This window comes from Crotalus tigris, unplaced genomic scaffold (genome assembly GCF_016545835.1).
Source record: "Crotalus tigris isolate CLP2741 ecotype Arizona unplaced genomic scaffold, ASM1654583v1 scf7180000019599.1365583, whole genome shotgun sequence".
In the NCBI taxonomy this organism is placed as follows: Eukaryota; Metazoa; Chordata; class Lepidosauria; order Squamata; family Viperidae; genus Crotalus; species Crotalus tigris.
In genome coordinates this window covers 400694-418210 of record NW_024097615.1, presented here as the reverse complement: position 1 = coordinate 418210, position 17517 = coordinate 400694, and the positions used below count along the sequence as shown (strand labels likewise).

At 43.4% G+C, this 17517-nt stretch overlaps 1 protein-coding gene across 4 annotated transcripts in view; it reads right to left on the bottom strand.

Moving 5' to 3' along the window:
- The window catches only part of RELN (reelin), a 276773-nt gene that overhangs the window by 96845 nt on the left and 162411 nt on the right, over positions 1 to 17517 (bottom strand). For all 4 annotated transcript variants that reach the window (XM_039363759.1, XM_039363760.1, XM_039363761.1 and 1 more), the window contains 6 exons: positions 14756 to 14884; positions 13098 to 13207; positions 11225 to 11291; positions 10187 to 10420; positions 9394 to 9555; positions 6413 to 6649 (listed from right to left, as the gene is read on the bottom strand). In XM_039363759.1, coding sequence (XP_039219693.1) covers positions 6413 to 6649; positions 9394 to 9555; positions 10187 to 10420; positions 11225 to 11291; positions 13098 to 13207; positions 14756 to 14884 — 939 coding nt within the window. The remainder of the gene's footprint in view (positions 1 to 6412; positions 6650 to 9393; positions 9556 to 10186; positions 10421 to 11224; positions 11292 to 13097; positions 13208 to 14755; positions 14885 to 17517) is intronic.

Genomic DNA, 17517 nt, shown 5'->3' with positions numbered 1-17517 from the left:
AGGTTGGTTCTCTCCTTGATTAGTTTCCATCCGTTGCTTCTGGTTCTGCCTTCAGGCGCTTTCAAAACTCTGTTATGATACCCATCTAGAGAACTCCAGAAATTTAAGTAATTTTGTTTCCTGAGTTTGTTTGTCCATGATACATATGATAGGTTATATTTGTAATGTTTGTTTTTACAAAATCAGTTGAATTAAAAATTAAAAGCAAATACAGGTAGCACCCTATAGATAACCACTAAAGGTTTGCCTGATCTTGTTTTTAATTGGTTACTGGCATTTTTACATAAAACAAGAAGAGGAACTAAAAGAGAGGAATGTTACACAGGGGTACGTGCTTTTGACACAGCCACATGGAAACACTATAGAACAGTGGTTCTCAACCTTTTTAATGCCACGACCCCCCAACCGGTCGTAAGTCGAGGACTACTCAACCGGTCGTAAGTCGAGGACTACTCAACCGGTGCAGCACCGTTTGCAGAATGGGACTGTTGGCGGGCTCAGCAGGGCAGAGACAGCCTGAACCATTCCTATTGGCTTTTGAAAGCCAATAGAATGAGACTCTATTCAAGAGAGTCTCTTCTATTGGCTTTCAAAAGCCAATAGAATCAAAGGGAGGAGCACAGCTAAGGAAAAGGGGGAAAAAAATGGCGGACTGTGTTGTTTGGCGACCCCCATGAAATGGTCGTTCGACCCCCAATGGGGTCGCGACCCACAGGTTGAGAACCACTGCTATAGAAATAAATACTATATATGTAGCTGATGACATTTTGTACGTAATATTAAAAATTATTCAGGGAACTGCACCTATTTATGATCCGAGTAGCAATTATGCTAAGATAGTGTCAAGTAAAGTGAATTAAATCATAGGAAATGCTGCACATGATACAGTCAATCCGTACTTTTATGTATCATATGAGCTGTGTGGCAAAGTGGTTAGAATGCAGTAGTGCAGGCCACTTCTGCTGACTGTCAGCTGTTGGCAGTTCGATCCTGACCGGGCTCAAGGTTGATTCAGCCTTCCATCCTTCCGAGGTCGGTAAAATGAGGACCCAGATTATTGGGGGCAACTAGGCTGACTCTGTAGCATTCTTGCCTACAAACAATGTCCTCAATTCTCTTACAGTTGAGTGAAATTACGACACCAAACAGCTAAAGAGAAAGGAAATCTCACGAATAAGAAAATGGATCCAATCTTTACCAAAGAACGGGGCTAAACAATGGAAGCTGTAGGAGATTTTGGTGGACCCATTTCAGGTGTACAACGAAAGACCTACCGTATAATTATTACAGAGGGATTTTTTTTGCCCCCCCCCCCCCCCCGAAAACGTAGTTCAGGATGGCATGGTGTAAAATGATTTATAGCATATTGACTACTGTTCTTCTAATGAAAAAGCAATTTTCAGAGGGCTCCCAGGAGAAGACGCTCCGTGCTCCGCTAGCATACGCTCGCGGGAAGCCGGGAGTTAGAAAATGAGAAGCAAATGGATCCACAGCTGGGAGAAACCCACAATAATTAATTTAACTACCAGGCATTTGCTCAGACCTGATCTAAGTTAAGACAAATCCCGGGAGAAGCGCAAGGTCAGTGAAGGCAGTGGTTTACATTTGGCAAAGCTTCCAATATCTACATGTACGGTCCGCAGTGTTTTTTTCTGCCCAGTTCAACAATCAGGAAGAACTAAAGAATAATTGATCTTGCCATTGGTGGCGTTTTTCTACAGGTTAAAAAAAGAAAGAAAAGAAAATAACTTGAATCTTGCTATCTAGTTAAAAAAAAAAAGAATTCTGAAAACCAAAACTACACCTTACATATCAATAGAAGATAATATCTGTAGCTCCTGAGTTGGACTGGGAAGTCCTTCGTGCATTTTGTTGGCAGGTTCCTTGACTGGGGTGTTGTTCACCCTGCTTGATTGTTGGTCTCGCATTAATGCTGGTGTTAAACTATCCAACAGTAAACAACAAACCAGTCAAGGACAGGACAAGAAGAGAACAACGCTCCCATCAATGGTGACAGAGGAAGCCATCTGTATGTAAACAGAGAGTATACCCCACTCCCTTCTAGCACTGATGACGTGTCCTAGTTGGGTCATGAAACGTCTGCAAGAAAACCACCAAGCTCAGAAAGCACCAAGGACTCCACAGTTCTCCTCCTCCTCCTCCTCCTCCTCCTCCTCCTCCTCCTCCTCCTCCATCATTCCATAAACTCTACTCCCTTCTAGCACTGATGACGTTACCTAGTTGGATCATGAAATGTCTGCAAGAAAATAACCCAGCTCAGAGAGCACCCAGGACCCCACAATCCTCCTCCTCCTCCCCCTTCTAGCACTGATGATGTTATCTAGTTGGGTCATGAAACATCTGCAAGAAAACCACCAAGCTCAGAGAGCACCAAAGACCCCACAGGTCCTCCTCCTCCCCCTTCTTCTAGCACTGATGATGTTACCTAGTTGGGTCACGAAACGTCTGCAAGAAAGCCACCCAGCTCAGAGAGCGCGAATCTACATCTTTTGCCCATCTAACAGGCTAAGATGGCGGCATTAAAAGCTTTTTATTTGACCTCTTCGATGCAGACGTTTCAAGTCTGGCCACTTTATTTCCTTTTAATGAGCAGCGAGTACTTCCATTGTTCCGAGGAACACTGTTTCAACGGTCTCATTATTACCCCCAGAACACATTCGGTGATGTTTTCACAGCCAAGTCAATTCCTTTTAGTTTGAGAGGTGAGGCAAAAAATCAAACCACCGAGCTGATCAAAATGTACTTGCTAATGAAAGACCCAGAATGTTAAGTTCTTCGGCCTTTGGGTTAATTGTACATTTCCCCCCTGTAATCATTGTGACTGCCGTTTCTTGCAGTAAGGTACTCTATCACTGGTAAATTCAGTGTAGGGTTATTACTATGCCTGGTTCCTTAATCAGTGAACCAAGACCTCTTTCAGTTGTACCTTGGCAAATGGTGGCAATGAATGAGAAATAGGTTTTCAGTCTCTTTGCCCTAAAAAGCATTACTATAGAAACTAGCAAAATACAACAGCCAATGATTTTTCTTGCCACTGTCAGCGCTGCTAACATCGGATGTTTTTGCTTCGACAACATATGGAGATGCAAACATTTTCCTTCTTATGTTTTACTCTTAGTGTTAGAATTAAATGATACTGGGGGGGGGAGGAGGAATGTGCATGGGAGTTTAGTTAGACATAGCAATACTGTAACTAGTGTGAGAACCAAGGTTATTGAAATAAGAGATGATAAGAATTGGCGCTGGAGAACTGGAGGGAAGGCCTGCATTTTAAACTAATTGTGGGAATGTGATTTATGACTGTTAATTGGAGGAGATAATTGTGCTTTGATACTATGTGCTCAGGGGAGGGGAATTCAGATTTTGGCTTCGATTATGTACATGCCGATGCTATGTTTCTCGAATAAAGATTTTATAAGGTAAACAATGCCTCAAAATTCTTTGAAGAGTTTCATCTGTCAGAACCATGACAGCCACATTAGTTAAGCCAATCATTGCAGCTGTTAAATGAGTAACCTACTTGTTAAGTGCATCTGGCTTCCCCATTGACTTTGCTTCTCAGAACGGTGCAAAAGGGGATCATAGGACATTGGGACACTGCGACCGTCGTAACTATGAACCGGTTGTCACACATCCGAATGTAAATCACATGACCATTGGGATGCTGTAATGGTCGTAAGTGTGAAAAAACGGTCCTAAGACGGTTTTTTCAGTGCTGTTGTAACTTTGAATGGTCACTAAATGGACCGTTGTAAGCCGAGGACTACCTGTAGTTTGGGCAGCTCGTATGGCTTTAAGTAGTATATTTCTCTGGTTTTGATGTTAAAAAGTGGGACACGGATTGTCGTATAGTTGCAATAATGTGGACTGAAGTTGCGATCGTCAACAAGAGTTTTAATGGAGAACAGATTATCCTCAACAGTTCATTTAGTGACCATTTGAAGTTAGAACAGCACTGAAAAAATGTAACTTATGACCATTTTCATACTTAATGACTTTTGCAGCTTCCCATGATCAAAATTCAGACGCTTGGCAACTGACTCATATTTACCACGGTTGCAGCATCCCGGGGTCATGTGAACCTCTTTTGGGCTCAGTCATGGTCATATGGCGAGAACTGCCTGTATAGAACATATATTGTGTTTAAAAACCACAGGCAGATATTTTCAACGCATCCTACACTACGGCAATTTCAACCTGACGAATCCATCTACAAAAATTGACTCATGAGTTTTGAACTTGGAATTCCAGGAAGAAACTCATTTATAACTGAACACGGCTCGGAAGCAACGGAGCCGATATTAAGCATTTTCAAAACCATTAATTCCAACAAGAGAAATTAAATAAGGATTTAAGTGTTGTATTTATGCCAGATCTTAACAATTGCTTGTGTTCAGGTGAATTGTTTAAGTCCTGCCAGAGACGGAGCAGATAACGAATACAGAGAATGTTTCATTAATCATGTTTTAGAATGTGTCATGTTGAAACACATCAGTCTGGCTTCATTTACACGAATCAATTATCCTAACCGAAGGAGATCAAAGCAGTTAATTGTTCTTTAATTTGAATCTCTGATCAGCTCAGGAGAAACTTCCAAAATGTTACAAGCAGAGAAAGTACGTGAACACCCACCCAAGATAAATCACGTCCACCTTGCATCGCAGTGTTAAATTTACCCCTCATTATACGCAGGTCACTGAAGACAATTGTGGTTCATGTTTGAACCCAGGGGAAAATCCTAATGAACAACTCGGAAGAGAATCATTTGCAGAAATCAATTAGCACTCCACTCATTAGTTACTCCTGCCTTTATGCTCCTCACTTAAGAAAAGATTTGCAGTCTTTTCCTCGAAATACATTACAGGTAGTCCTCAACTTACGATTCACAATCTAGCCTCAGGTTTCTGTGTCTAAGTGAGAAAGTTGTTAAGTGAATTTAGCCCCATTTTATGACTTTTCTTGCCAGAGTTGTTAAGGGAATAACACAACTGTTGTGTGAAATCTGGCTTCCAATGATGACTTTGCTTGTCAGAAAGTCCCAGCAAGGGATCATGTGACCCCGGGCCACTGCATCCGTCACAAATGTGAGTCATTCAAGCGCCCACATTTTGATCACGTGACCCCGGGCCACTGCATCCGTCATAAATGTGAGTCATTCAAGCGCCCACTTTTTGGTCGTGACCCTGGGACACTGCATCTGTCATAAATGTGAGTCATTCAAGCGCCCACATTTTGATCACGTGACCCCGGGCCACTGCATCCGTCATAAATGTGAGTCATTCAAGCGCTCACACTTTGATCACGTGACACGGGGCACTGCATCCGTCATAAATGTGAGTCATTCAAGTGTCCACATTTTGATCACATGACTCTGGGACACTGCATACGTCATAAATGAGAGTCAATCAAGCGCCCACATTTTGATCACGTGACCCTGGGCCACTGCATCCGTCATAAATGTGAATCATTCAAGCGCCCACATTTTGATCACGTGACCCCGGGCCACTGCATCCGTCATAAATGTGAGTCATTCAAGCGCTCACACTTTGATCACGTGACACGGGGCACTGCATCCGTCATAAATGTGAGTCATTCAAGTGCCCACATTTTGATCACATGACCCCAGACCACTGCATCCGTTATAAATATGAGTCATTAAAGTGCCCACATTTTGATCATGTGACCTCGGGCCACTGCATCCGTCATAAATATGAGTCATTCAAGCGCCCACATTTTGATCACGTGACCCTGGGACACTGCCACCGTCATAAATATGAGCCAGTTGTTGCCAGGCATCTGAATTTTGATCACGTGATCATGGGGAGGCTGCAACGCTCACAAGGGTGAAAAAAAAAATCAATTTTTTTAGTGCCGTTGTAACTTTGAACACGCACGAAATGGACTGTTGTAAATCGAGGACTCTTTGTATTGCTTTGCTTGCAACTTCTGAGCTGTACAATATATATATATATATATATATGTTTTCTGAGGTTTTCGCGGGTATTTGTATATAGGTCTTTGGTTGTTCGGGTTTTCTCCCGCGTAAAATTGGAAGTGTCTTGGCGACGTTTCGACGAAGTCCCATTTGTCATCTTCAGGCTGGTGTTTTCAGCTTCGTGCTTTGAGCTCGAAGCATGAAGCTGAAAACACCAGCCTGAAGATGACGAATGGGACTTCGTCGAAACGTCGCCAAGACACTTCCAATTTTACCCAGGAGAAAACCCGAACAACCAAAGACCTATATATATATTAAAGAATATATATTAAAGAATTAAATGTACAATATATATAAATATATTAAAGAATTAAATATTTAAAGAATTGTAATCTTTGCTGTGAAAACAAAACACAAAAAGCCTTTACCCAGAGCAGGGGATAAGAAAGGACTCACCAGAGTGTCCAGTCGTGACCGCAGTAGGGTTGAACGTTCCCCAGGTAGAATCCAAGGGACTGAGTAACCTCCAGCAAGTTGGTGAAGTCCAGGCTGATGCTATTAAAAAGAACCGAAGTCAGGATGATTTCATCAATGGCCCACACATCTTCGCCTTGAGAGGAATGGTACGGCTGCCACCATCGGAACTGGATGCCAAATTGCCGGGCATCTTCGGGCAACTCCACCGAAATTATTCTTTGAAAACAAAGAAACAGATTTAGGGAGATTTTGCCTAGTTACAGAAATCAAGAATAGAACAGAATAGAAGGAATGTAGAACAGAACAGAATAGAATAAAAATACAGAATAGAATAGAAATACAGAATAGAACAGAACAGAACCACTGCTCTTACAACTTCGTCAGCATCTGCCAGGGATTTTTGACAACGTCGAAGACAGACCCCACCGTCCATCAGGTCAGATGTTGTAAACCAAACTAAATCAAGCACCACCTCGTTCTTGTTTGGGACAAAAAGAGTCCATTTTTCCTTTTCTCTCTGTGTGTATCAGCTTTGTGCCAACTACTGTTGACCCAGAGCACAAAGCACATATTTCATTCCTTGATTAAGCAATTTTCTTTTCTATGTATTTCACTGCAGCAGGAAATTGAACTGAGGTTGCGTTCTCAGTCTGGCGGGGAGCGGAATGGTACCCAATAAGAATATCCAAACATAAACATTAATTCTAGGGAGGAAGGGAGACTAAAGGATGGCTGGTGAGGTAGACCCACATGGAGCCCTCAAGATCTCTCCTGGCAGCTGTGACAACAAAAACCTAGATTTGATGAGCTGTGAAGAAAATTAAGAATAATATTGAATTTCCAGGGGCAATTATGGAACACAGCCATGGGGAGCATACATTAATTGCCATGGCAATGACATCTTTGAGAATGTTCCATAAATCAATAACAGCAGATGCCCCCACGAAACACGCAAGGCAAAGGCATAACAACATAAGGGATGTTTCTCCCCATCAATGTATAATAAAATATTGGCAAAGGAACTTTCAGTATCCCTATCAACCTTGTCTTTTTTTTTCCTTTAAAAAAAATATATCTGTAAATCAAGTAGCAAGGGGCGAGTAAAAATAAATTCGTACATTAACTTCAACATCTTCCCCTGGCTGGGTTTAACGCAATGGTTCTCAACCTGTGGGTCCGGACCCCATTTGGGGTCGAACGACCATTTCACGGGGGTCGCCAAACAATGCAGTCCGCCATTTTTTCCCCCCTTTTCCTTAGCTGTGCTACTCCCTTTTATTCTATTGGCTTTTGAAAGCCAATCGAATAGACTCTCTTGAATAGAGTCTAATTCTATTGGCTTTCAAAAGCCAATAGGAATTGTCCAGGCTGTCTCTGCCCTGCTGAGCCCGCCAAAAGTCCCATTCTGCAAACGGTGCTGCACCAGTTGAGTAGTCCTCGACTTACGACCGGTTGAGTAGTCCTCGACTTACGACCGGTTGGGGGTTGCGGCATTAAAAAGGTTGAGAACCACTGGTCTAATGGTACGTGGAGTTGTGCTTACAGTCTGTGCTGCAACAACTTTGCGTCTTCCCTTGTGACAAAGAACACACAGACACATGTTACAAAGTGCTTTTTCTGCTGTCTTAGAGAGTCTTCGATGGATGTGCCTTTAGAGCATCGTGTGATATCACATTTATTGCTGCGGGAAGGACGTGTTAATTGATAAGTGAGAAAATCAAAGGGCGGAACCGAAGGAGTAATTTTGAGAGACGGGGTGTAGAAGGGGAAAAAAAAACATATTTCAGACAATCAGAAGAATCTGGAGAAAGGTTTGTGGTCTGGTTTCCAACACGTAGCGAGTCACGTTCAGCCATGGAAAAACAAAGGTTATTTCTAAAACCTTCATTTTTTTCCTTCAACGCAAAGAATGAAGAGGAAGAAAGTTATTATTTTTTTTTCTGAAGAATGAAAAATCCAAGACAGGCGTTTCCGAAGACTTTGGATTAATTGTTAATTACACATTCCCTTTCACAATATACCTATCCAGGCAGGTGTGCAGGAAAATATTATATTTAGGTGTGTGTGTGGGGGAAAAACTGCAAGAGTTTTACATTTGAAATGCACATAACAGAATAACCAAATAATAGAATAATAGGATTGAAAGGGACCTCGGAGATTACATCTAGGTTTTTTTTCTTAAGAATATTGGAATACTGCAGCCAATTTTGGTTACCATACTACAAAAAAGATGTTGAGATCTTGAAAAAAAGTTCAGAGAAGAGCAACAAAGAGGATCCAAGGCCTGGAGATGAAAACATACGGAGAACGGCTGCGGGATTTGGGTTTGGTTAGTCTAAAGAAAAGAAGAAATAGGGGTGACATGATAGCAATATTTTGGTATTTGAGGGGCTGCCCCAAAGAAGAGTGAGTCAAGCTATTCTCCAAAGCACCAGAGGGCAGGACGAGAAACAACAGATGGAAACTGACCAAAGAGAGAAGCAACCTGGAATTAAGGAGAAACTTCCCAACAGTGGGGACAATCAACCGGTGGAACAGCTTTGCCTTCAGAAGTCGTGGGCGCTCCATCACTGGAGATTTTTAAGAAGAGACTGGACAGTCACCTGTCTGAGATGGTATAGGTTCTCCTGCTCGAGTAGGGGGCTGGACTAGAAGACCTCCAAGGTCCCTTCCAGCTCTATTCTATATATAAAGCAGATCGATGAAGGCTACGGTATGTTGTAAAAAGAATTATAGGAATTTGACCCCGGGCAGAGAGGCTATTGAAAAACAACTATTTCCTAACACAGTGTTTCTCAACCTTGACCATTTTAAGGCATGTGGATTTCAACTCCCAGAATTCCACAGCCAGCATTGCTGGCTGTGGAATTCTGGGAGTTGAAGTCCACATGCCTTAAAATGGTCAAGGTTGAGAAACACTGATGTTTTTGCATTATACCACATTAAAGCCACGCATTTACCTGGGCTCATGATAGTTAAGATAGGGATAATGTTCCAGAAGTTTCCACGTAATCCCGTTGTCGTACGAATAGTGCAGTAGGACACCTTCTCCAGGCTGATCCGGTGCTTTGCAAGTACTCAGAACGGACCGGCTCCCAAGTCGCAGAGTGAACTGGAGGAATCTGGTTTGACGAGAGGACGGATTCGTTATAAATCACCCTTTCTGCAGCATTCTCCTCCCATTAATCCTATACATTAAAGGGGAACCTAAAGCAAACAACGGCGACGGGCTCCGTCCTGGAGCTGACGTCGTTTTATTCAGCCCAGCCAGGTAGTAGGGCGTGCGTTGTTTTTAAAATGCCAATCACTATTGCCGTTCAATTATTTATCGGGGACCGGGGTGTGTGTGTGTGGAGGAGCTGATTGAATGGATCTAATCAGCTGCCGCAAGCTGTCAAAATAAATACACCCCCATCAATAATTAACCAGCCCTTGGCTCCGACACTCACTTTTTGGGATTAATGTTGCATGTTTTGCAAACTCGGGCATTGCCTAATTACCCCCCCCCGATGGATTAAACACTTAGCCCCGCAAATAAAGTTTTTTTTTTAAAAAAAAACCAACGAAATGCATTCTCGTATCTGGAATGGAAGGTTAAAAACACAGTCAAGAATTCAAGCGTTGATTGATTTTTTTTTTTCTCCTCTTGATCGAACGAAAGCTCTCTTTTTTTAATTGAAGACACAAAAGGATTCGCGGATCCGGAACCAAAGTTCAGAGGAGTCTGCGTGGTTTTCGTTTATTCCTGTTTACCTGGACTGGGTGCTGTCGAAGAAAGACGTGACGAGTTGTCGTCTCCCATCTTTGTTGAAAACTAGAGCTTTGCCGCTCGCCAGGACTCCGCAGCCGAAACTGACTTCAGCACCACGGATAGAGTAAAAGTTGTGATAGGAAGAGAGTCTGGAAGTGCTGAAGCTTTCCGAGATAAACATGGGAAAGGTTTGAGAAGCCATCTCACATGCAGGCCCCGAAAAGCCAGGGTCACACCTGGTGGAGAAAGAAGCCAAAGTCAGCTAAATATTTCTCAATCTTGGAGAGACATGAATCATAAATGTTGTACGAGATCTTAAGAAATGCTGCAGTCCAGTCTCCTCTAGAGATACAGTACATCTCATCTAAGCAAAGCAGGAATCTGTTTTTTCTTTCTATCTGTCTATCTGTCTGTCTGTCTCTACCTTTATCATTTATCTGTCTGCCTATCTATGTCTATTATCATCTCTTGTCTGTCTGTCTGTCTATCTATCTCTGTCTGTCTGTCTGTCTGTCTGTCTATCATCTATATCTGCTTATCTATCTGTCTGTCTATTTATTATCTATGACTGTCTACCGGTATCTATCTATCTATCTATCTATCTATCTATCTATCTATCTATCTATCTATCTATCTATCTAACCATATTGATCAATCTATATCTATCTTTATCATCTATCTATCTGTCTATAGTATCTATCATTTTATCTATCTATCTATCTATCTATCTATCTATCTATCTATCTATCTATCTATCTATCTCTACCTTTATAATTTATCTGTCTGCCTATCTATATCTAGTATCATTCCCTCTTACCTATCTATCTACCTATCTACCTACCTATCTATTTATCCATCCATCCACCCACCCAGTCACCCACCACCCACCCACCCATCCATCCATCCATCCATCCATCCATCCATCCATCCATCCATCCATCTTGAAGATTCTGATTGTGCTATCAGGAGAAGCAATAATCGCAGAAGACAGGCCATCCTACAATTTAAAAAAAACAACTTTACAAAACACAAAAACTTACTTGCAACCGGTTCTAGTGCATTGACCTCGCCCTGAGCAGAATTTGAGACAAGATGGACCAATGTAAACTACAGGGAAAAAAAGTAAGTGTGCTGAAGTTAAATTCCAGAACTTTTGACGTATTTAAGTCACAGGCATATAAAGTTCATTGCACCGTACCTACCAAGACTGAGGTATATAACAGATAGTCCTCAATTTACATCTGGAATTACCGTTGTAAGTTCTGCTGGTCATTACCATGTGACTGAACTTGATTTTATGACTGTTTTACAGTGGTTGTTAAGAGACTCCATTGTCTACAATGCCTTTTGTTTTGCCAGAAACTGGAAATAAATAGCAGTTTTCAAGGTGTGTGTGTGTCATTAATTGATGTCATGTGACCACAGGAGGCTGCAAATACGAGCTGGTTGCCAAGCACCCAAAACGTGATCATGTGGCCACTGAAACTTCAAACCCAGGTGATGTGGGAGTCCATTGTAACTTTGAAAGATTGCCAAACAACCGGTTGTAACTTGAGGACTATCTGTAACCTTTAAAAACTTCTATCGTAAGCTTGACGGCAGATAGAAAAAAATTACTCAGAGGGCTACTGCTTCCCTTTCACTATTGTTTCCACGCAAAGATTCTGCAAGTAGTTAATAGTAATAGACTATTAGTCTATAAAATTCTACTTCTCTGCCCAAGATGTTGTAACTGAAACAACCAAGCAAGTAATTGTATTCCCTGACCTAAACTTGACTCTATTCCCAGCAGGATAAGGGCCTGAGAAGAAGAATTTGACAGCCTGATAACCCAAGCATTTTGAAACTTTAATGTTCTTCCGTTTTATGTGTCTTCCTGTAAACCACTTTGTCATTAATATAACATATATAGAAGAGAGGTCAACAGGTTGCAAATAGAGTTAGTAGTTTAAAAATTTTGGGAGGACCTGTTTTGCAAGGGGTGGGAACTAACATTGTAGCAATATATTAATCGGTATTCAACTAGAGGGGTTAATATGAGTATAATGTGGTGGTTTTTTTTGATACACCCTTTTTAATGCTTTGATTGTTTTGTGTTTTGTTTTTCCTCTTTCGTCTTCCTGGATTTTTTTTTTTTTTCAGTTTTGCATTTTGCATTTTAATGGGCCATGGATTCGGGATGCATTCTTGTAAGTTAGCCCATTTCACGTACAGGGGTTCGAAAATTGTTTCCCGATGATACACTGTTCTGTCTAGTTCAGGGGTAGGCAACCTTGGCTCTTTTATGACTTGTGGACTTCAGCTCCTGAGCCAGCCACGCTGAGGGGAAAGGGAGAGGTTTCCAAGCTGAGCCATGCTGGCTCAGGAATTCTGGGAGTTGAAGTCCACAAGTCATAAAAGGGCCAAGGTTGCCTGGTCTAGTTGAAGGTTACACACAAAACTTCTAGTTGAAGGTTACACACAAACAAACAGAAAAGTTTGGATACTATAGAGATCAGAATGGGACGTTTAGGCACCGACCCTTGGCTGTGCTTCCTTTGCCCCCCAACCAGCTGCCTCAGCCCATTTACATCCCATTTCCTCCTCCGCTGGGCCATCTCCGGCCATTCCCCATGGCCACTGGGCCCTCCGCCCTCTGTCTTTGCCCAGATACCATTTGACGCGGGTCTTTGGCTACCTGGAACAAATAGCCCCCGGCCAATTGGGGGGTGGGCAGCAGCAATAGCACTGGGGGGGTGACTAAGGAGGATGTCGGGGGGGCCTGCATGCAATACGGCCGGTGGCGGGCTGGGGGAGAGACCAAGAGTTGCGGTGGCGCACGGCTACTGCCGTTGCGAGGGGGCGAACGGAGACGGCACACGGCTGTGATGGCGCCCTCCGTAGATAACGCTGGTGGTAATAAATACTACTCACTGTTGTCAATTGCCCACATGTTTCCAAGAATGGATCCGGTCTGTCTCCACCGAATTCTGGTATTTCTCGTTAATGCTGCGTTTGGAAGGGGAGTAGTTATTCGGTTCCACCTGAAAGAAGCAGAGGAGAATTCCTGCTTTTTCAATGTGACTTTTAAAGTGTTTAAAGAGTTGACTTTTAAAAAGCAAAGGTGTCCGGCTTAAACAACACACAGCAGTTCCAGTTCCATCTACCAACAACGTAAGGTTGATTTTCAGGGGAGGCAGCCCTCGACGTATGACCACCGCTGAGCCCAAGTGAAGTCGCTAAGCGAAACATTTGTTAAGGGAGTTTTGGCCCATTGTATCGCCTTCCTTGACACGGCTGTTGCGTGAATCAGTGCCGTTGTTAAGCTAGTAACACGGCTGTCAAGTGAATTCAGCTTCCCCATTGACCATTGCGGCCATCATAGGTATGAGTCAGTTGCCAAGCATCTGAATTTTGATCACTTGGCAACTGGGGGATGCTACAACAGTCGGAAATGTGAAAAATGATCTAAGCCAGTGTTTCCCAAACTTGACAATTTTAAGGCATGTGGACTTCAACTCCCAGAATTCCACAGCCAGCAATGCTGGCTGTGGAATTCTGGCAGTTGAAGTCCACATGCCTTAAAATTGTCAAGTTTGGGAAACACTGGTCTAAGCCGTCGTAACTTCAAACAATCACTAAACAAACAGCTGTAAGTTGAGAACTACTGTACTGACTTAAATTCTGCGAGAATGTAGAATAGATGTAATGGTATAAATCCGATCTCAGTCATCTCCCAACACACAAGATTGATCACCGTTGAATGATCTTATTCTGCCAAGTGTTTCAGCTCTACCATATTGCTTTCTGTTCAGAAAGAATTTCTAGAAATACTGTATATGTGGTTACATCTAGGGTTTTTTCTTAAGAATACTGGTATACTGCAGCCAATTTTGGTCACCATATCACAAAAAAGATGTTGAGACCTTGGAAAAAATTCAGAGAAGAGCAACTAAGATGATCCAAGGCCTGGAGACTAAAACATACGAAGAACAACTGCGGGACTTGGGTTTGGCTAGTCTAAGGAAAAGAAGAAATAGGGGAGACATGATAGCAGTGATCCAGTATCTGAGGGGCTGCCCCAAAGAAGAGGGAGTCAAGCTATTCCCCAAAGCACCAGAGGGCAGGACGAGAAACAATGGTTGGAAACTGACCAAAGAGAGAAGCAACCTAGAATTAAGGAGAAACTTCCTGACAGTAAGGACAATCAACCAGTGGAACAGCTTGCCACCAAAAATCATGGGTGCTCCATCGCTGGAAGTTTTTAAGAAGAGACTGGACAATCACCTATCTAAGATGGTATAGGTTCTCCTGCTTGAGCAGGGGGCTGGACTAGAAAACCTCCAAGGTCCCTTCCAACTCTATTCTATTCTAGTTTCTTCAAAAACTAAACATTGTTCTATCAAATCCACTTTCATATCTTGAAGATGGAAGGGTCCTTCATGAATTTGGGGAGAACAGCATTTTTAACATCCCAAAACTTGTTGAACTGCATTTTGTTTGTCCGAGAGAAGAGATTACAAGAGATTGTACAATTTAATTCTTGCATCATTCTTCGGGCAGAGTTATTTTCACAAAAAATATTCCCTTACCCACTATAATTTTCAGACGCATAGACCGTGCTGTGAGCAAGGTGGGATCCAGCACACGTCTCCGGCAGACATTCGGAGTGAAGTAAGGACCAGGAGCGACCGTGGTTGGTGGAGAATTCCAGACTAACACTGGCAACAAAAAAAAAAGAAACAAAGGCATCAAAACAGAACAATTCAATCCCTTATCTGGACAAGACTGCAATCCATCGGTGTTTGCGCCAAGGACGCATAAAAAGCTTTGTAATCGCGGCTTATTAAATAATTGATCTGAAATATGAAATGCCTGGGAGCGCTGAAAAGCTGAACATTCAAGATGAACAGCAATGTACCACAACACAAGCTGGTTACCCACGTCAGAAAGAGTTTGGCTGATGAGTAGATTGACAAGGCCTCTAAGCCTTATTTACGCTGCAGGCCACAGTTGATTTAAATTCTACTCAATGCTGAGTATCATTTGTACTGAGGAGAGCCAGACAAAGAGAAATTGAGACGAAAGCTTGGGGTGTGTTTCTACCAACAATAGGTTCCTCAAACAACTTTGTGTAGGGGTTCGAAGGCTAAACAGGAGGTTTAGTTGTTTACGAGAGGTCCTTGGTGCTCTCTGAGCTTGGTGGTTTTCTTGCAGACATTTCATTACCAAATGAGGTAACATCATCAGTGGTACAAGGGAGTGGGGTATGTGGAATGGAGGAGGAGGAGGAGGAGGAGGAATGGAACTGAGGAATCCTTGGTGTTCGCTGAGCTTGGTGGTTTTCTTGCAAACTTTTCATGACCCAACTAGGTAACGTCATCAATGGTACATGGGAGTGGGGTATGTGGAATGGGAGGAGGAGGAGGAGAATTGTGGGGTCCTTGGTCCTAGTGTGGCTAGAAGGGAATGGGGTGTGCTTTCGCTGGGTAATGAAGCCTCTGCAAGAAAACAACCAAGCTCAGAGACCATCCAGGCCAGGGGTAGGCAACCTTGGCTCTTTTATGACTCGTGGACTTCAACTCCCAGAATTCCTCAGCCAGCATGGCTCAGCTTGGAAACCTCTCCTTTCCCCTCAGCATGGCTGGCTCAGGAATTCTGGGACTTGAAGTCCACCAGTCATAAAAGAGTCACGGTTGCCTACCCCTGCCCTATATCAGGAGTCCTCAACCTTTGCTCTTTTATGACTCGTGGACTTCAACTCCCAGAATTCCTCAGCCAGCATGGCTCAGCTTGGAAACCTCTCCCTTTCTCCTCAGCGTGGCTGGCTGAGGAATTCTGGGAGTTGAAGTCCACAAGTCATAAAAGGGCCATGGTTGCCTACCCCTGCCCTATATCAGGGGTCCTCAACCTTGGCAGCTCTAAGACTTGTGGACTTCAACTCCCAGAATTCCTGAGCCAGCATGGTTCAGCTTGGAAACCTCTCTCTTTTCCCTCAATATGGTTGGCTCAGGAATTCTGGGAGTTGAAGTCCACCAGTCATAAAAGAGCCAAGCTTGCCCACCCCTGGCCTAGGGCCTAGGCCGCGTTATGACTCGTGGACTTCAACTCCCAGAATTCCTGAGCCAGCATGGCTCAGCTTGGAAACCTCTCCCTTTCCCCTCAGCATGGCTGGCTCAGGAACTCTGGGAGTTGAAGTCCACAAGTCATAAAAGAGCCAAGGTTGCCGACCCCTGACCCAGGACCTCTCATTTCAACTGGGAGTTACATATATTCTCCTTTATCGATAAGCTATATGTTCCCTCAGTTCAGAGTTAGAAGGTATAAAGGTTAAGCTGGGCATGGATGTCATAGTCAACACCAGCATTTTCAGAAACTAAATGGGAAAGACAGACGTTGACGAGAGGACATTGGGGAGAAGATGGTGACATCCTGCCCCCAACTCCCGCCAGTCAAAACGGAAGCTCTGATCTTCAATGATGCCGTTCATTCCAGTGTCAGAAGGACTTCAAAGCGCCCCTGACCTTCACTTTCAATCCTTTTGTGCCTGCCATATAAAGTAAGAGGAAGTCAAAGCAGAATCACAAACATATTGCCAGCAGCCGTGGCGGCTCAACGGTTAGAATGCAATATTGCAGGCTAACTCTGCCCACTGCCGAGCGTTCGATCCTGATGGCCCTCAAGGGTGACTCAGCCTACAGCCCCTCTGAGGTCAGTAAAATGAGGACCCAGATTATTGGGGCAATATAGTGACTCTGTAAACTGCTTAGAGAGGGTTGTAAAAGCACAGTGAAGCAGTATATAAGTTTCAGGGCTCTAACTATTGCTATCTAAACTGTGGCGGCTTAGTGGTTCGAAAGCAGTATTGCAGGCTAACTCTGCCCACTGCCAGGAGTTCGATCCTGACCAGCTCAAGGTTGACTCAGCCTTCCACCCTTCTGAGATCGGTAAAATGAGGACCCAGATTGTTGGGGGGCAATAGGCTGACTCTGTAAACCATTTAGAGATGGCTGAAAAGCACTATGAAGCGGTATATAAGTCTAAGTGCTATTGCTATTGCTAAGCCGTGATGGCGCAGTGGTGAGAATGCAGTATTGCAGGTAGACTCCACCCACAGTCAGGAGTTCGATTCTGACTGTCTCAAGGTTGACTCAGCCTTCCATCCTCCCGAGGTTGGTAAAACAAAAACCTAGATTGTTGGGGGGGGGGGCAAAACTGCGGATTCTGCAAACTACTTAGAGAGGGCTGTTAAGCACGGAGAAGCGGTATATAAGTCTAACTGCTGTTGCTATTGCTACATATGTACCTGCAAAGAAAGTTGACGTGCCTTCGGCCATCTCACAATTCCTGCCAC